The sequence below is a fragment of the Micrasema longulum genome, unplaced genomic scaffold, assembly GCF_059751315.1.
Source record: "Micrasema longulum isolate JH-2025_06_02 unplaced genomic scaffold, ASM5975131v1 h1tg000312l, whole genome shotgun sequence".
Classification (NCBI taxonomy): domain Eukaryota; kingdom Metazoa; phylum Arthropoda; class Insecta; order Trichoptera; family Brachycentridae; genus Micrasema; species Micrasema longulum.
In genome coordinates this window covers 1-18571 of record NW_028277516.1, presented here as the reverse complement: position 1 = coordinate 18571, position 18571 = coordinate 1, and the positions used below count along the sequence as shown (strand labels likewise).

Below are 18571 nucleotides of genomic sequence, written 5' to 3'. Positions count from 1 at the left end.
TTTTTTTATTTCGAAAACATATAACAATATTTCATAAAGCGCCATTTTTGTGAAAATCGACTCAAGGGGTATAGGCATGTTAAATCAGTATGTTGTATTATGTAAAGTTTTCCAAATATCAAATACTAACTCAACTTGTATATATTACCAACACATGTGTAAACATGTAAATAAACAAATAAACTAAAAGCTCGACACTGGCTAGAACAGCCGAGTGGGGGGTGAAAAAGCCATAAAAACGAAGAAGACGTAGAAACAATATTATGTATCTTTTTTGGGTGATACCGTGTATGTTGGATTTGATCCGACGTTTCGGCTACCATTGCAGGAGCCATCTTCAGGGAAAACTGTGTGTTTTATAAAGAAATGTATGTGTTTATGAACTAGTAATTTGTACCGTGTCACAGTCAGCAGTAGGCACATTTCTAGTTTCGTAGGAAATAATAATTATGTTTATGTACTAGTAATTTGTACCGTGTCGCAGCCGGCAGTAGGCACATATCTATTCGTTTTTGTCATATGTAGTGCTGGGAACCATGTTGAATTTAATTTAAGCCCGTCGTCATTGTTTATATTATCTGGATGTCTGTGTATTTCCATTGCCTCTTTTATTATTCGTGCACTATAATTACTAGGTTTATGTAGAATTTTTGGTTCAAAGGCGAAAAAATGTCCTGTGTCTATAAAGTGTTCCGCTATTGCGGATTTGTCTGGATGCCCAAGTTTACACGCTCTTTTGTGTTCGTCAATTCTCTTCTTTGCTGTGCGCCCTATTCGTCCAATATACACTTTATCACATCCTTGGCAACTTAGTTTGTACACGGCTTCAATTTCTAGAGGATTTTTATCTTTTGGGTTTACTAAATGGTCTTTTATTTTTCCCACAGTCCCAAACGTTGTTGCAATATTTTGTTTCTTCAGCACTTTGGCTATCCTGTCAGTTACATTCTGTACATATGGCAGGTATGCAGTCCCTCTGGTAATATCTTCTTCCTTGTTCTTCTTTGTCCCTTGCGATTTAATAATGTTGTCAATTTGTTTCTTCTTATATCCATTATGCTCCAATGCATGTGAAATTTTGTTGAACTCTTCGCCCCTTTCGGAATCTTCGCATATTCGAGTCGCTCTTGTTAGAAGTGTATTTATTAATTCTCGTTTTTAGGCTGGATGATGATGTGAATCAGCGTGTAAGTATCAATTCGTATGTGTTGGTTTTCTATACACCGTATGCCCAAGACTGCTGTTTGGTTTTCTTTTTACTTCTACATCCAAGAATGGAAGAGAGTCGTTCGTTTGTAATTCCATTGTAAACTTTATCAGAGGATGTAATGCATTTAAATGATCTAGAAAGGTATTTAATTCATTCATCCCATGTAGCCAGACTGCAAAGATATCGTCTACGTATCTTGTTTAGTAAATAAGAGTTCAATGGATTTATTTTTATCGGCGTCAATTGAGATGGGGTTTTTTTCAGAATTGGCTAGCGGGAACTAAAATGTTTTTGTTTGAGAAATCCTGGATTATAAAATAATGTATCGGAAGGTTATATGATTTCGTATTTAAATATTTTATAATATCGCCGCGTTATTTCCCAATGAAGATAAAGGTTAACTTTATAGTGAATCACAAAAATTCCACTTTTTCAGCTGGGAAAAAAGTTTTAATCATTTAAAATTTTGAACACACATTTATAGCTTGTTTCGCGTAAAACCATTTAAAAAAAGAGTACATTATGGTATTTTGTTTAAAATGTTTTCTAGTCGTAATTTCTTTGATTGTTTGTGTATTACCAGAAGGTGGCTTAGTTTTTTGTCTGTGGTTCTCCTGTCAAACGCTTGACCGTAAGCGTGCGTATCTCGTGGATAATAATTACAATATTATTGGACGATTAAACGAAGGCTTTCAAATGAATCACAGCAAAAAGTAAGAAGCATTTCCAGTATCTAATATAAAACTATAGCTATTTTATTTTTAGTACCACAACAGGCCGGGCGGCCCAATTTTAGTGGTGAATTACAGCCAAGCTTGAGGAAAATCACATTGAGTCATTGCGATCTTACTGGGAATTGAAGCGTCTTAGCAAAAGGTGAATATTCTGCTCCTTGCCTGGAACAGTCTTAACTATGGAATAATTAGCATTGTTAATTCGTAATGAAATATGATTAGCATGTAACGGATTTTAATTGTAGTTGCTAAACCTAGTTATGCAAATTAATCTCAATATAGCTTTAACGACTAATGTAATAGTGGATCGATGAATCCGGGTTGAGATTACATTTTAGAAATAATAACATAGATTGCTCGCGTACGTTACACAGCAGTGTTTCTAGTTTAACAAAACAAAATACATTATATGAAAGTATGTGGGCAGACTCGGAACGAACGTAGAAATCAATTCTTTGTCTCCAGAATTAATAAATATCTATTGAATACCAAATGGTTTAACTAGGGGGCGGATATAATACAATGATCTAACTTGTTAAATCTTCATTGTGTTTATTTTATGGAGAAAATAATATTGATGAGAAAGTTATTGGAACAATCTTCCATTGGAGGACTAAAATAACGACGTTTATTATTTCCTACATCGTATTTATCAAACATCATATTTAGTATTTTTAATGTCAATCAATCATTATATGAAAATAATTAAAAAGTATGTATTATCCGATCTCTTTCAGCAACACATTGCTTTCTCGAAACTCGTAAGTATGTAAATTAAAAATAAAATGATGCATAAATGGCTTTTTTAAATATTTTTCACTGCGACATCTTATTCAATTATTATTTTACTTAAATATTTCATTTATTTTCAGAATAATTAGATCAACACTGTACCCTCTCTAGGATGCAACATTATGGAAATCGCTTCCATAAATATTAAGGTCGAACCGGTGACTGGTGGTTATGAAGGAGATGTTCTCCATACTGAGGAAGAGGCGGCATGTCTCTACAGGAGCAAGGAGCCATGTGTTGCTACCGTGAAGGCTGAACCGGGGACTGGCGGAGCAGTGGGAGACATTTTTTATACCGCGCAAAAGGCGCCGTGTCCCTTTAGAAGTAATGAGGCTGGTATTGGCGCTGTGAAGGCTGAACCGGCGACTGATGATGTTGAAGGAGATATTTTCCTTACTGGGGAAGGGGCGGCATGTCCCTACAGGAGCAAGGAGCCATGTGTTGCTGCTGTGAAGGCTGAACCGGGGACTAATTATGTTGAAGGTGATATTTTCCATACTGGGGGAAATGCGGCATTTACCTATAGGAGCAAGGAGCTACGTGTTGCTACAGCGAAGGCTGAACCGGAGACTGGTGATGTAGTGGGAGATATTCTCTATACTGGGAAAGGGGCGCCGTGTCCCTACAGGAGCCATGAGGCAGGTATTGCTACTGTGAAGGCTGAATCTGGGACCAGTACTGACCAGCCTAATGATATACTTATATACACAGAGATGGATGTCGATTGTCCCGACATTAAACAAGAATGTTTGGATTCCTCCCGTAAGAATGAAATTGCCTCCAGTAAGTAATACTTCCTTCCACATTATCTGCTCTAAGATTAAGTTTATGTACTGTGAATGATGGTACGTAGGGAAATTTAAATCCTATTGCATAATTATTTTATTTGGCGTTCGGCAAGAAAAAAAACAATTATTGTTCCAGATCTAGGCTAGTCAGGTATTCTATCGATTCAGGGGCCGCAGTCAGGAAGTTTGCTAGATCACCAGGGTAGCGTCTTTCTGGGCAATCCTCGACGGTGTGTTTGATGGTTTCTTCCCAAATTGGTGCATCATGTCCGCACATCTCCCGGTGCCGTAAAAATAATTACAAACGAAATGAAACAATGTAAAAAATAACAACCTAATTGTGGAATCACTTATTAGGTCACAGGGCTAATAACTTGTTGAGGCTGACGAACCAGCCAAAGGTTTAGAATGATTTGTTTTATTCACCGCCCGTACGCATTCGGCTCGAGCGAACGAAAGAACGAAACGAACTAGAGACACGAAAGACACGATAGATATGGAGACACAAATGACACGATGATGCAAAAGATGCGGAGATATGATGATCTAAATGAGCCGAATGAGCAAAAGACACATTTGTTCAATTGAACTACTTAAAAGATACGGTCACTTTGGTGATGCAGATCAAGTGACAGGTATCGTCTCGCAGACCAAAGCGATGCAGATATTCCCTCATGCATCCATGCCCCGAGAGAGCCTGAGTTAGTTCAAATGTAGGCGTTTCATGCTTCTAAAAACCATTTTGACCTGTTATTGGGTGGTCACTCTACACTGTTTTTCACTTAGTCTATGTTTGATCATCCATGTTTAATATAATCTCTTAAGAACAATATTTTGAGTTTGTCCAAATTTTTCTAGACAAGGACTGGATTCAACTCCCTGGGGAGCTGTTAATATTGACAAATTACAACAGAGATAAAGAACATTTTAAAGAAGGCAATATAGATGTCTAGGCATCTACAGGGCTTATGACCTGTCATTGGCTGGTTTAAGTGGCCACTTTACACACTGTGTAACATTCACCATTCGGCCCATATTTGAACATCTATATTACTTCAATTCTTTCATCTGTTGATTTTTGTGAAGTTAAAGAGCTGAAACCTTTATTTATGCGAGTGAGATTCATCTAATTGAATTATTTCACCTACACACTTGGCAACGAAATTTTTATTTTTTCAATTTCTATACTTCTTCATGGACCAGGTGGATTTATCAACAATATTTTGAGTTAGACAAGGACTGGATTCAACTCCCTGGGGAGCGGTTAATATTAACATATTACAACGGCCAATGACAGGGCTTATGACCTGTCATTGGCTATAGATGCCTAGACATCTATATTGCCTTCTTTAAAATGTTCTTCATCTCTGTTGTAATATGTGAATAATCTCTTAAGGTTTTATTTATTTATTGAAACAAATATTCACAAAACAAATATAAAATTACAAATGTTTTACACATAAATCATTATTAATAACGTAACTACTTTAATAAAGATTATGTAATATTTTATTTATCAAATTCCTTAAAGTTAGATGTTCTGTTTTTAATATGCACACATTTTTATTGTGAGGAGTTCTGGATGGGATGGGTCTCGTTTGTTTTTTTATTTAGATTTAAATGTTTTATTATTTATTTATTTTATTTTATTTATTTATTTATTTACACTCTTTATCAAAATACAATTCCATGTTCACTTTGCCCAGCTAACAAGGGTACATACCCCGTTCCAAGCTAGGCAATTACATTTTAATATATTATAATAGTTAACAAATTAATATAGAGCACAGACAAACAAAATATAAACTTATTCGTATATTCATTTTGATACATATACATACAGACATACACATTTATACACACATATATATATATACACATATATACACATGTACATACACACACACGTACATACAACCATGCGCATACACATACATACATTCATAAAAACATAGACAATTTATTTATGTGAAACTTCATGGTTGTCATCTATAAATATATATTTTTAAAATTATTCCTTATTTTTTATATTTTATTTCTGACATCCAGTAAGATTCTCCAATCCGTGGCATGCGTCAACTTTTCTGACTCCCTACGACCAATGTCACGAAAGAGCGAGGTCAACACCTTCCGCAACTTGACAACACTCCCGTCTTTCCACGATTCTGGCAAAAGGTTATGAACCTTTTTGCCTACGTTATAGTGTTGTCTCGATGCCAGAACAGTGTTGACCCCTTCACTTAGTATCAGATCCCTATTATAGTTGTGGTTGACGCATGGGTAAATGTCTCTATTTATGTGTGTCCACTACCGTTCTCAATATATACTGTTAAATAATATTTAGTACTCTGAATTCTTTGAAGAGCAAGTCACTTGGATAGCGAAATGTTTTTTTTTAAATTACTCGGATTAAAGATTTCTGTGCAATTGCTACAGGTTCAAGGGCGGTTTTCTGTAAAATTATATATGTTTTTATTCCCAAAATATAAATAATGATTTAAAACTGCAGTTGTATTGTATCTATGTAAAATTAAATCTGGAAATCTAGGGTTTCGAGAATTTAGTAAATTAGTGGGTTTTTTTTTGGTTGTGTAATAACTAACAGATAACTTCGAATAAAATATAGCCATGTTTCATTCGTAATTACTGAGATCTCATATTCAGTCACACGTGTCATAATACCGTTCATAAACGAAATTGACTGGCTGATATTCATTCATTTTATGATTTACAGCGTTTTAAACAATCACTGTGATTTTTAGGTTTACAAGCAAAGCAGAAGTATTTCCCGTGTTCAAAGTGTCAAAATATATTTTCACTCAAGAGAAGTTTGATGTCACACATGCTAACTCATATTAGGAAGGAACCACTTTCATGCCCTGAGTGCCAATTTAAGTGTGCATTTCATTCTACTTTGATAACGCATATGGCAACTCACACAGGTGAGAAACCATTCTCATGTTCGGAGTGCCAATTTCGATGTGCGCAGAAATGTCATTTAAAACCACACATGTTAACTCATACTGGCGAGAAACCATTCTCATGCTCAGAATGCCAATTTAGTAGTTCACGGAGAGGTGGATTGAAATTACACATGTTAACTCACACAGGTGAGAAACCATTCTTTTGCCCAAAGTGCGAATACAAATGTTCACGAAGAAGGTCTTTGAGATTTCACATGTTTTCTCATGCAAATGAGAAACCATTCTCATGCTCCGAGTGCCAATATAAATGTGCGCACAAAGGTTCTTTGAAAACACATATGTTAATTCATACTGGTGAGAAACCATTCTCCTGTTCGAAATGCCCATATAAGTGCTCACAAAGAGCTTATTTTAAATCACATATGTTGACTCACACTGATGAGAAACCATTCTCATGTTCGAAATGCCCATATAAGTGCTCACAGAGAGCTTGTTTGAAACAACATATGTTGACTCACACTGATGAGAAACCATTCTCCTGTTCGAAATGCCGATATAAGTCCTCACGGAAAGCTTGTTTGAAACGACATATGTTGACTCACACTGACGAGAAACCATTCTTCTGTTCGAAATGCCCATATAAAACTTTACGGAAAAGTAATTTGACATCTCACGTGTTAACTCATTCTGGTAACTAAATTTTCTCAGCTCCGTTTGTGAGTACACGTGGTTAAAAAAAATATATTTCATTCGTTATTCATTGAGTACTCAAGATAAAGAAATGAAAACTTGAACACTTTGGGCATGTGATGAGAGGGGAAAAATATAACATTCCGCAAGCCATTCTACAGGGAAGGATTGAAGGAAGACGCAGTGCAGGTAGAAGGCGCATCTCTCAGAACGGAAAGAACTTGCATGACTGGTTTCATTACAGCGCTCAGTCGTTGTTCAGGGCAGCTGCCAACATAGCAAGAATTTCTGCGATGATTTCTAACCTCATTCGGGGAGAGGAAATATAAAAAGAATTCATCAAGTCACATTAGTGGTAACATTTTGTGAAAATGCTGAAAATTAATATTTAACTTGTAATAAGTGATGAAAGGGGACCAAAACTATTCGAGTAATTGATTAATTTGAGAGACAGGGTAAGTCGGGCCGCCTATGAAAGCCCGGAGTCGGAAAGTGAGTAGTGTTTGTGCCACCCGATCCTCGGGCCGTGCCGAAGAACGGCGCCGCTGCAGACAGGATGTAGCCAGCGCTACTTTACCAGCCTCGTGGAATTTCGACTGGTTCGCGAGGTACATCTGAGACTGCCTTCCTTCCGCGAGGTGTCTCCATATCAAAGCAGTAATCTTGACTAGCCTCATGCTAATGGAATCCGCAATATCACAATCATAAGAACTCGATGGAATCTATTCAAATAAGTTCTTACAGTACCTTTTATATAAGACCCGAATATCTAACCCACGTTCAACGAGCAACTTCTAACTCTGTTTATTTTGATTCCCTTGACCAAACGCCGCATTGTTTTCAATTAAAAATTTCTCTATAAAATATTAAACTATTAAGTACATACCAACCATAATAAAATTAAAATAAATGCGAGATTGAGAACACTCAATCATCAGGATACATTAAAAAAAAATTCGTTTTCAAGCAATGCAACATACTACACACCTATGGCCCGCATGTGTCGGGAATATAATATACAGGATGTTCATTAAACCCGGTCACGTCCGAAAGCACAATGATCAGTATGAGCCAAAAAAACGCATTGACACATTTAAATAAATTTTTAGAACGAATTAAAAAAAAAACTAACCCAAAAAAGCAAAAAGTAGCTTGCTGCTGCGGGTGAGAAACGAGGGGGGGGAGGGTGAGTCTGATACACCGCCAACCGCGCGGCCGCGCCTTCCTCGCTTCTCCCCTGCAAAAATAAGCGACAATTTTATTTTTTTTATATTTTACTTTGAAAAATCTTTGCTCTAAATGTTTTTTTAAATATGCTTAGTTGTATTCTTGCCAATACTGATCATCGTGGTTTCAATACTGATCATGTGACAGGGCTTAAAGAACGCTCTGTATGCTGAAATAACAAACTCGATTTATTTCAGGATACTCTCCCAACTTTTGCCAATAATCTCTTAGGAATAAATCTTAGTAAACAAGTTAAGCGTGCATAACTTCTTTTGAATGATTGTATTGTATATTTTAAAAGATTTTTTTAAAACCAACAAATGTTATTCTTTATATTTTGAGTATTTCTGTAATTGGATATATAAATGCATGTGAAATTGTATACCCTATTTGCCGCTTTTAAAAATATCAAAAAACGAACAGTGTTTGTTCCTCTTGAAATTCCAATTTGCAACACTTGCTCAGTGATTGTATGTCCAAACTGTTTAGATAACAAGTAACCGTGTGTTATTTAAAAACTAAATATATCTTTATACATTAATTGTGTATTTTATTTCCGCATTGCTATTCGTCAACAAAATAAACATTATTTTTATGGCAGGGTCAATGGACCCTTAAATAGCAAACGTGTTTAATTTATTTTGTGTAGTAACCAAGGGTTAAATGGATTTAATTTTTTTACAATATTTGAGTTTGTCCAAATGTTTGCCTACAACGCCTGAAAACAATTTTCTAATTTTTATACTTCTTCTTGGACCAGTTGGTTTCATTACAATATTTGAGATTGACAAAAGACTGGATTTCACCCCCTCGGGAGTCAATAAGATTAACAAATTACAACAGGGATGGAGAATACCTTAAATAAGGGAATATGGAAGTCTAGGCATTTACAGGGCCTATGACTTGCCATTGGCTGGTTTAAGTGGCCACTTTACACACTGTAACATTCATCATTTTGCCTATGATTGAACATCCACATTTCTTCAATTCTTCCATTTGTTGATTTAAGTGAAGTTAAGGAGCTGAAACCTTTATTGTTGTGAAGAGATTTATCTGACTGAATTATTTCACATATTAGGCGACAGCGACGCCTGAAAACAATTTTTCAATTTTCAAGCTTTTCTTTCCGCTTCCTTCTCTCCGTTTTATTACAATATTTGAGTTTGCCCAAATGTTTGTAGACAAAAGACTAGATTTCACCCCCTCGGGAGTCATTAAGCCAGTCAATGACAGGTCAGAAGCCCTGTTAATGCCTAGACTTCCATATTCCCTTATTTAAGGTATTCTCCATCCCTGTTGTAATTTGTTAATGGATTTAGTTTTAACGGCAGTAATTAAAATGTGGTTCTTTTCAGAATTGGCTAACGTGAACTAAAAGGTTAATTTTATCAAAATGCTTTATTGTTTGAAAAATCCTAGAACATAAAAAAAATATTGGAAGGTTATATAATTTCGTAATTAAATATTTTATGATATTACCGCGTTATTTCCCAATGAAGACAAAAATAGATTTTATGGTATATCATAAAAAATCCGCTTTTTTAACGGGGAAAAAAGTTTTAATCATTTAAACAACAATTTTAAAAAAGAGTACATTATGGTATTTTGTTTGTGATTTCTAGTCGTAACATCTTTTGTTTATGGATTACCAAAGAGTAACTTAACTTTTTATCTGTGGATCTCCTGTCAAACGCTAGGCCGTAAGGGTGCATATTTCGTGGATAATAATTACAATATTCTTGGACGATTAAACGAAGGCTTTCATACAAATCACCGCAAAAAGTAAGAAACATCCATGTATGTAATAAAGAACTATGGCTATTTTATTTTTAGTACCACAACAGGCCAGGCGGCCCAATTTTAGTGGTAAATTACAGCCAAGCTTGAGGAAAATCACATTGAGTCATTGTGATCTTACTGGGAATCAAAGCATCTTAGCTAGATGTGAATATTTTGCTCCTTGCCTGGAACAGACTATTGTCCTTAAAATGTAACATGATTAGAATGACAGCTGTCAGAAAAAGTGACGACATAACTTTGTACTACAAACGTCAAAGGAGCTATTTATATTGACACACGAAAAATAATTTGTATCTAGCGCGTTAATTTATTTTTTAATACAATGCTTGAAACATGAATCAACATTAATATATAAAAATCAGCGTTCAAACTAAAATAAACCTAATTATCAATGACTTTCTTCCAAGGTAAGAGATGGGACAAATTGATCAATGTAAATTGATCGAATAAAAAAATAATTCATTTGATGTTGTTCATGAAAAAAATATAAATGTCTTATTTTTTGTTGAATAATTGTGTTAAACACACTATAACAGGCTTGTTATTGCGTGTTTTGTATCAATTTTCGGAAACAGAGTTTCCTGATTGCATGAAATAACTGATAAAATCGATTAGATCTGTGATCAGTAATCTCCCATCACTAATGAAATTAGTTTGACAGCTGTCATTCTGTATTTTAAGCTGTAATTTAAGGACTATAGTTACTTATTTTTTCCAATGGTTTTATTGGTAAACACCACCTTGGTGTTTTTCCATATATCAAAGTAAATACTAATACTAGAAGAATAACATAGATTGCCCGCGTACGTTAACCAGCAGTGTTTCTAATTTAACAAAACACGAGACACCATATTTAAACTTAAATCCACTTGTCCACACGCAACGCCCCAGGTATTATGTTCGAAGTCTCATAATTGATGGCGTTTTTTCATCAGCCGCAAACTAGCAGAGTATCAATGTTAAATGAGAAAGATGGATTACAATCGAAATTATTTATTGAGTTACGTCCTTAAAAATTTTGTTCAGAAGGAATTTACAATGGCGAACACTTGGCAAAGAGCTGGTGGACGGGTGACACGAAATGTCAAAATGAAATGTGAATGTTCTTCCGATGCACGACGTTATGACTTGTCCGAGCTGACGTTGTGTAGATTCTCAACTCTCCCACTAGAAAGAGAGAAATAGTCTCCCACTCCCTAGTAAAATATGTCCTGCGGCAAGTCTTGCAAGGTGAGGCTTTTCTTCACTTCATATGCTTCTGCAAGCTCCCTGAATAAATCATAAATCCACTCAAAACTTGTGCTGATACCAAGGAGATTGTTCTGTATCCCTTGCATGATTTGATGTCTATTTGTCTTTATGTTAGAACTTTTGACTGAAGGCAATCAGTCGTGAGCGTTACACTGATAAGTTGTAGAAAACTTAGAAGGAGGCTATGTCAGGGGTAGTCTTCTTCCTCAGGATTGTCCACCAATGATAACACTTGTGCAGAACTTAATAATTTATTTTATCAAGAAGGGAACAAGTACAATTATTTATGCAGGCGTATAACTATCGAATAATAATGACACAGTTGGGATGTGCAATCCCCCTTTTATATGGTTCAATTACCACAAATATCCTGATTATTGCGTCGTATTCCAGAACTTACTAATAGGAATTTTTAATGCATCAACAGGATAAATAATCAGTTAATTATAACGGGATTTCAGGAATGAATAATGCGTATTTTCCATATATAAACAGGATAAAACCATCAATTAAATATAAAATTAGCTTCAATTTAATTATCAAAAGGAAGACGCTTAACCACAAAATGACAACATGGAAAAATCCCAATTATGAGTATTGGTAATTCATCATGGGTTATAACAGTTGGATGGAGTTCAATTTCTTCCGATTGACTTTCTTGTTGACCGCGTCCACCCACACGTTTGAGGCATACGTAATCAAGAGACTTTACAGCGCCTACGTATACGAAACCGTCCAATTTTGCAGTTATGTTGATTTTGTGTAATGTCTTTTGTGCTTTACTTTTAAATTACCTTGGTAATCATTGAATTTGGTTACAATTGTAAATTCAGTCATATTTAAATGCGATTTCAAGCAATTTAAAATTTTGATGGCCGGCAAAATTACCTCCATGTTCGTCCGTGTTTGCCCGCAACCATTATTTGTTGAACTGTAGCTCATATGGCGTTTTTGTCTGAGAACTACTTTATTGAACTATTAATTCAAGGGCGAAATTGTCGTTTTAATATATTTTCAATTTATTTTATTTATTTATTTAATTGCTAACTAATAAAATATTCGTCTAAAAACAATTGGGCAAAGCAATTTATGGGCCTTAAGGTTGTCAAAATCTGGTTGATAATTTAAGAAAAATTAATAAATCTTGTTTATTTAAAGAAATGTTTTATTTGAGTACACATACCAATAATCCTAGTCTCAATGACCTAAATGACAATTTTTAATATCAGGTAGGTACACACATTTTTCTAAATGGCAAATACTTTATACCTATGTTGTGAGAAATAATAAATGTTTCAGGAATATAGTTAAGACTGTAGTCGAGTAAAACGAACGCAAAATTAGGAAATCATACGATTTTACCATTTTAAAACAAATGTTTTTTTTAAATTGGGCAATAATAAAAAAACAATAAAACGTTTATTAGGTAAGAACAATATTTTTTAAAGGTATTTCTGTTCAAAAATATCCTTAAAAGTGACATAAATCTACTTTCGTCCTTAATGTACCAAATTTACTGAAATCAAATGGAAATATATTTTTAAAGGTTGATCATAGATTAGACTTTTTTAGAGGGCAAAATTTGACGGTTTCGCGGTACAAAGAATAAGCAATTTAGCGGACTTATTTCTAAAACCAATATCTTCCAGCCAACCAAAAAACAGACTGGTCAAAAGAAGAGTTAGTCGAAATTTTGTACTAAGAAACCATAAATTTATATCAAAAGATACATTCATAAAATAATTGGCCTAAGCCGTATATATATAAAATAAATAAATCAATATATAATTTAACTACTTACAGCCACACATTGCTTTCTCAAAGTTTGTAAATTAAAAATAAAATGAGTTTATTACAATGTAGTTTATTATAAATTTCAAAACATAACCAATCTGAAATTTTTCACTGTGGCATCTTATTTGATTATTATTTAACTTAAATATTTCATTTATTTTTAGAATAATTAGATTAACATTGTACCATCTTTGGAATGCAACATTATGGAAATCGCTTCCATAAATATAAAGGCTGAGCCGGTGACTGGTGATGTTGGAGGAAATATTCTTCATTCTGGAGAAGGGGTGGCATGTCCCTACGGGAGCAAGGAGCCATGTGTTGCTATCGTGAAGGCTGAACCGTGGACTGGCGATGAAGTGGGAGATATCCTTCATACCGGGGAAGAAGCCCAGTGTCCCTACAGGAGCAATGAGGCAGGTATTGCTTCCGTCAAGGCTGAACCGGGGACTGGTGATGTTGAAAGAGATATATTCTATGGAACTACTGGGGAAGGGGTGGCATGTCCCTACAGGAGCAAGGAGCCATGTGTTGCTACCGTGAAGACTGAACCGTGGGCTGGCGATGAAGTGGGAAATATTCTTCATACCGGGGAAGAAGCCCAGTGTCGCTACAGGAGCGATGAGGCCGGTGTTGCTGCCGTCAAGGCTGAACCGGGGACTGGTGATGTTGAAGGAGATATTTACAATACTGGGGGAGGGGCGGCACGTCCCTACAGGAGCAAGAAGCCATGTGTTGCTACCGTGAAGACTGAACCGTGGGCTGGCGATGAAGTGGGAGATGTTCTTCATACCGGGGAAGAAGCCCAGTATCGCTACATGAGCGATGAGGCAGGTGTTGCTACCGTGAAGGCTGAACCGGGGACCAGTACTGACCAGCCTATGATAGCCAGTGATATACCAATGTACACAGAGATGGATATTAAATATCCCAACATTAAACAGCAATGTTTGGATTCCTCTCTTGAATATGAAATTACCTCAAGTAAGTAATACTTTCTTCCACGTTATCTGCTCTGAAATTATGGACTATAAATGATTTTTCGGAAATTTAAAAAGTCTGTCGCAGGTTTAATCCAGTACTTTTTTAAAAATACTCGTACTTGGACTTGTGAAAATTCCTCGTGTTTTTTTTTTCATAGAATTTTCGCAGTAATCAAAATTGTTTCAACAAACAGTTTGCTGTTAACAATTTTCTAAACTTACGAAAACATTTAACTATATTATTATTTTAATTATGGATTATTATTATGGATATCTTACATGGCGCCATTTTCGCAATTTAATATCTCAAGGGCGGTATACATAGTGCTTCTATAGATGAATAATGTTTTTTAATGATTCACAAAACCATAGGCAAACGTGGTTTTGCTATGTGTACATATATATTTAACAAATTACAACAGGGATGGAGAATACCTTAAATAAAGAAAAATGGAAGTCAAGGCATTTACAGGGCTTATGACCTGTCATTGGCTGGTTTAAGTGGCCACTTTACACACTGTGTAACATTTACCATTTTGCCTATATTTGAACATCCATATTTCTTCAATTCTTCCATCTGTTGATTTTAGTGAAGTGGAATTGAAGAAATATGGATAGGCAAAATGGTGAATGTTACACAGTGTGTTAAGTGGCCACTTAAACCAGCCAATGAGGTTAAGGTATTCTCCATCCCTGTTGTAATTTTTTAATCTTAATGACCCCCAAAGGGGGTGAAATCCAGTCTTTTGTCTATGAACATTTGGACAAACTCAAATATTTTAATATATATTTAAGTTTATTTAACTATTAAAACTCCGTTTATTTTTTCATATTTTTGTTATTAATTGAAAAAATTGTTTATATAATAAGTAAATGGTTTGTCAATCATAATAACTAACGTTTCTACCTCTCCAATAGAGCAACAACTCGTGTTTAGACAGGAAATTCGTTTAAAAAAAAAAGTGTTTAGTTTATATATATTATATTTTCCTAAAATTAGATTTAATTTGATTTTCAGCGTTTTGAACGATCACTGTTTTTTTTTTAGGTTTACAAGCAAAGCAAAAATATTTCCCGTGTTCAGAGTGTGAATATAAATTTTCACTTAAGAGAAGTTTGATGTCACACATGCTAACTCATACTAGGAAAAAACCATTATCATGCCCAAAGTGTCAATTTAAGTGTGCAAAGAATTCTACTTTGATATCGCACATGTTAACTCACACAGGTGAGAAACCCTTCTCATGTTCGGAATGCCAATTTCAGTGTGCGCAGAAACGTCATTTAAAACCACACATGTTAACTCATACTGGCGAAAAATTATTCAAATGCTCAGAGTGCCAATTTAAGTGTTCAACGAAGGGTAGTTTGAAATCGCACATGCTAACTCACACAGGTGAAAAACCATTCTCATGTTCGGAATGCCAATTTAAATGTGCGCGGAAACATCATTTAAAACCACACATGTTGACTCATACTGGTGAGAAACCATTCTCATGTTCGGAGTGCCAATTTCAATGTGCGCAGAAATATCATTTAAAACCACACATGCTAACTCATACTGGCCAAAAACCATTCTCATGCTCAGAGTGCCAATTTAAGTGTTCATCGAAGGGTAGTTTGAAATCGCATATGCTTACTCACACAGGTGAAAAACCATTCTCATGTTCGGAATGCCAATTTAAATGTGCGCGGAAACATCATTTAAAACCACACATGTTAACTCATACTGGTGAGAAACCATTCTCATGCTCAGAGTGCCAATTTAAGTGTTCAAAGAAGTGTACTTTGATACCACACATGTTAACTCACACGGGTGAGAAACCATTCTCATGTTCGGAATGCCAATTTAAATGTTCACAGAGAAGTCATTTGAGATCGCACATGTTAACTCACACAGGTGAGAAACCATTTTCATGCTCAGAGTGCCAATTTAAGTGTTCAATGAAGGGTACATTGAAATCGCACATATTAACTCACTCGGGTGAGAAACCATTCTCATGTTCGGAGTGCCAATTAAAATTTTCACAGAGAAGTAACCTGAGAACACACATGTTAACTCACACGAATGAGAAACCATTCTCATGTTCGGAGTGCCAATTCAAATTTTCACAGAGAGGTAACCTGAAAACTCACATGTTAACTCACACGAGTGATAAACCATTCTCATGCTCAGAATGCCAATTTAGCAGTTCACGTAGAGGTGGATTGAAATCACACATGCTAACTCACACGGTTCTGAAACCATTCTCATGCTCAGAGTGCCAATTTAGTTGTTCACGGAGAGGTGGATTGAAATCACACATGTTAACTCACACAGGTGAGAAACCATTCTCTTGCTCAAAGTGCCAATATAAATGTTCACAGAGAAGTTCTTTGAGATTGCACATGTTTTCTCATGCAAATGAGAAACCATTCTCATGCTCCGAGTGCCAATACAAATGTGCGCACAAAGGTTCTTTTAAAACACATATGTTAACTCATACTGGTGAGAAACCATTCTCCTGTTCGAAATGCCCATATAAGTGCTCACGGAGAGCGTGTTTGAAACCACATATGTTGACTCACACTGATGATAAACCATTCTGCTGTTTGAAATGCCCATATAAGTCTTCACGGAGAGTTTATTTGACTTCTCACATGTTGACTCATTCTGGTAACTAACTTTTCTTGAGAATGTGATTGTGAATACACGTGATTTAACGCGTTTGATTGCGCCACTTGCCCGTTAGCAGATGAACGCTCGAATTGCTGGTTCGCGGGATGCGTTATCCTTTATCTACTTTGCCACAGAACCCTAAATACAATAACTGCAATCACCTTCCTTATTCTGGGTTCTGGCACCTATATTGTTTGGAACTTCTGTCGCGGCAGTCAGGATCAGATCCGATCTTGTGGTCAGGAAGGAGGGGCACTTGGTGTTTACACAACACAGTGGATTTAATAGTTGATCGCAAAATATTTTCTTTGCGATCGTGGTGAGAATATAAAAAAGCACATGTACACACGGCCGGTTCAGTTGTACTCTAGCGCCTGGACAATATCGCTACCCATGGTAGGCTAATGCAACATCTTAACCAGGGCCCCGTAGGTAGCAAATAAATTCGAATTCTAGCAAATGTGCTATATATATGAGTACGTATATATAGTTAATGTGGCGTAACCAGCGTTATTCGTTATTTGTTGGGTACTCAAGATAAACAAAATAAAATTTGAGTACTTTGGGCATGTTATGAGAGGGGAAAAATATAACATTCTACGTCGAAGTCATTCTACAGGGAAGGATTGAAGGAAGACGCAGTGCAGGTGGAAGGCGCATTTCTTGGCCAAAGAATTTGCGTGACTGGTTCCATTGCAGCATTTTCAATGTTGTTTAGGGCAGCTGCTAACAAATTAAGATGATTTACAACCTCCATCGAGGAAAGGAAATATAACGAGAAAAATAATTCATCAAGTCACATTAGTGATAATATTTTGACTGTGAAAATACGGTGATTCTTAATGTTTCATACGATGTTTAGCTTTTAATAATGGTTGCTAGAGAGATAATGTTTTTGTGCGTGTATGAAAGGGTGTGTAAGCGTGTGCATCCTTAAAAATCAAGTGGGAGTGCATCGCAGCCAGAAAGAATAAGTCGGAAAAATTTTGAATTCCCACGAAAACGTTCCATTACATTGGCCGCTCCCCTGGTACGTCACGATTCGTGTAAATTTTCAAGTTTATTCGTGACCGTTCAAATTTAAATGGAACATGATGATGTACGTGATGACGTATCTTGACGTCACAATCATCAAGGCCAAACATGACATGTAAGGGGATACTTTTTTTTTCCCCTAATTTTCAAGAAATATCACCGTACAAAAAAATTCTCTAATTTTTACCGCGCGTATGAATACATTTTTTATATCCAATTTCCTGTAGGGTTCAGCTTCTTTGTAGCAAAAATAAACGCATGAGATTAAAAACTTTTTTTAAAAGTTTCTAGGGCCTGGTTGTTTCCGTTTTTATCCTAGCAGTAATGTGTGTGAAAATTTAATAAATAAAAAAATACTAATTTTAAAAATAAGTAAAAATCGTGTTTTATTGGCTTGGGTCAGAGTCCCTGAGCATTACCTTTTTCAGTTTTTTCCCAAATAAGAGAATAGCTGGTCAACGATTATGATGGAATGATAAGGACGTCACGTCAGAAGCCATTTGGAATACGCCTCTCAGATATGCAATCCCCAGTATGCCATATATATAAGTAGAATAGAAAATATTCAAAACAAATTTATAAAGTACCTTAAATACAAAACCGGCATTTCTTGTTTATTTATTTATTTAAAATTACAAAATTAAATATTTATGAACTTATTAAGGCTTTTTAGGCTATGCCCGA

At 35.6% G+C, this 18571-nt stretch overlaps 2 protein-coding genes across 4 annotated transcripts; both read left to right on the top strand.

Moving 5' to 3' along the window:
- Positions 1–1811: 1811 nt before the first annotated feature.
- On the top strand, positions 1812–8002 carry LOC148282574 (uncharacterized). 3 transcript variants are annotated; one of them, XM_088224864.1, is made up of 3 exons: positions 1812–1923; positions 2817–3519; positions 6287–7261. In XM_088224864.1, the coding sequence occupies exons 2-3, from the start codon at positions 2859–2861 to the stop codon at positions 7144–7146; spliced, it is 1521 nt and encodes a 506-aa protein (XP_088080990.1). In that variant the 5' UTR covers positions 1812–1923; positions 2817–2858; the 3' UTR covers positions 7147–7261. The 3 variants fall into 3 exon arrangements, 2 of the variants coding, with proteins under 2 accessions (XP_088080990.1, XP_088080989.1); XR_015822062.1 differs by lacking the exon at positions 1812–1923 and adding an exon at positions 7300–8002 and having other exon boundaries at positions 2793–3519; positions 6287–7254; XM_088224863.1 differs by lacking the exon at positions 1812–1923 and having other exon boundaries at positions 2793–3519.
- Positions 8003–10049: 2047 nt separating this feature from the next.
- On the top strand, positions 10050–17008 carry LOC148282573 (uncharacterized). The gene is made up of 3 exons (XM_088224862.1): positions 10050–10147; positions 13375–14194; positions 15242–17008. Exons 2-3 carry the CDS (start codon positions 13417–13419, stop codon positions 16855–16857), a joined length of 2394 nt encoding a protein of 797 aa, XP_088080988.1. The 5' UTR covers positions 10050–10147; positions 13375–13416; the 3' UTR covers positions 16858–17008.
- Positions 17009–18571: the final 1563 nt, after the last annotated feature.

Coding starts and splice junctions, on each gene's coding strand:
- LOC148282574 (XM_088224864.1), top strand. CDS start 2,859: ATGGAAATCGCTTCCATAAATATTAAGGTCGAACCGGTGACTGGTGGT. Junction 3,520..6,286: donor TAAGAATGAAATTGCCTCCA/GTAAGTAATACT, acceptor TGTGATTTTTAG/GTTTACAAGCAAAGCAGAAG.
- LOC148282573 (XM_088224862.1), top strand. CDS start 13,417: ATGGAAATCGCTTCCATAAATATAAAGGCTGAGCCGGTGACTGGTGAT. Junction 14,195..15,241: donor TGAATATGAAATTACCTCAA/GTAAGTAATACT, acceptor TTTTTTTTTTAG/GTTTACAAGCAAAGCAAAAA.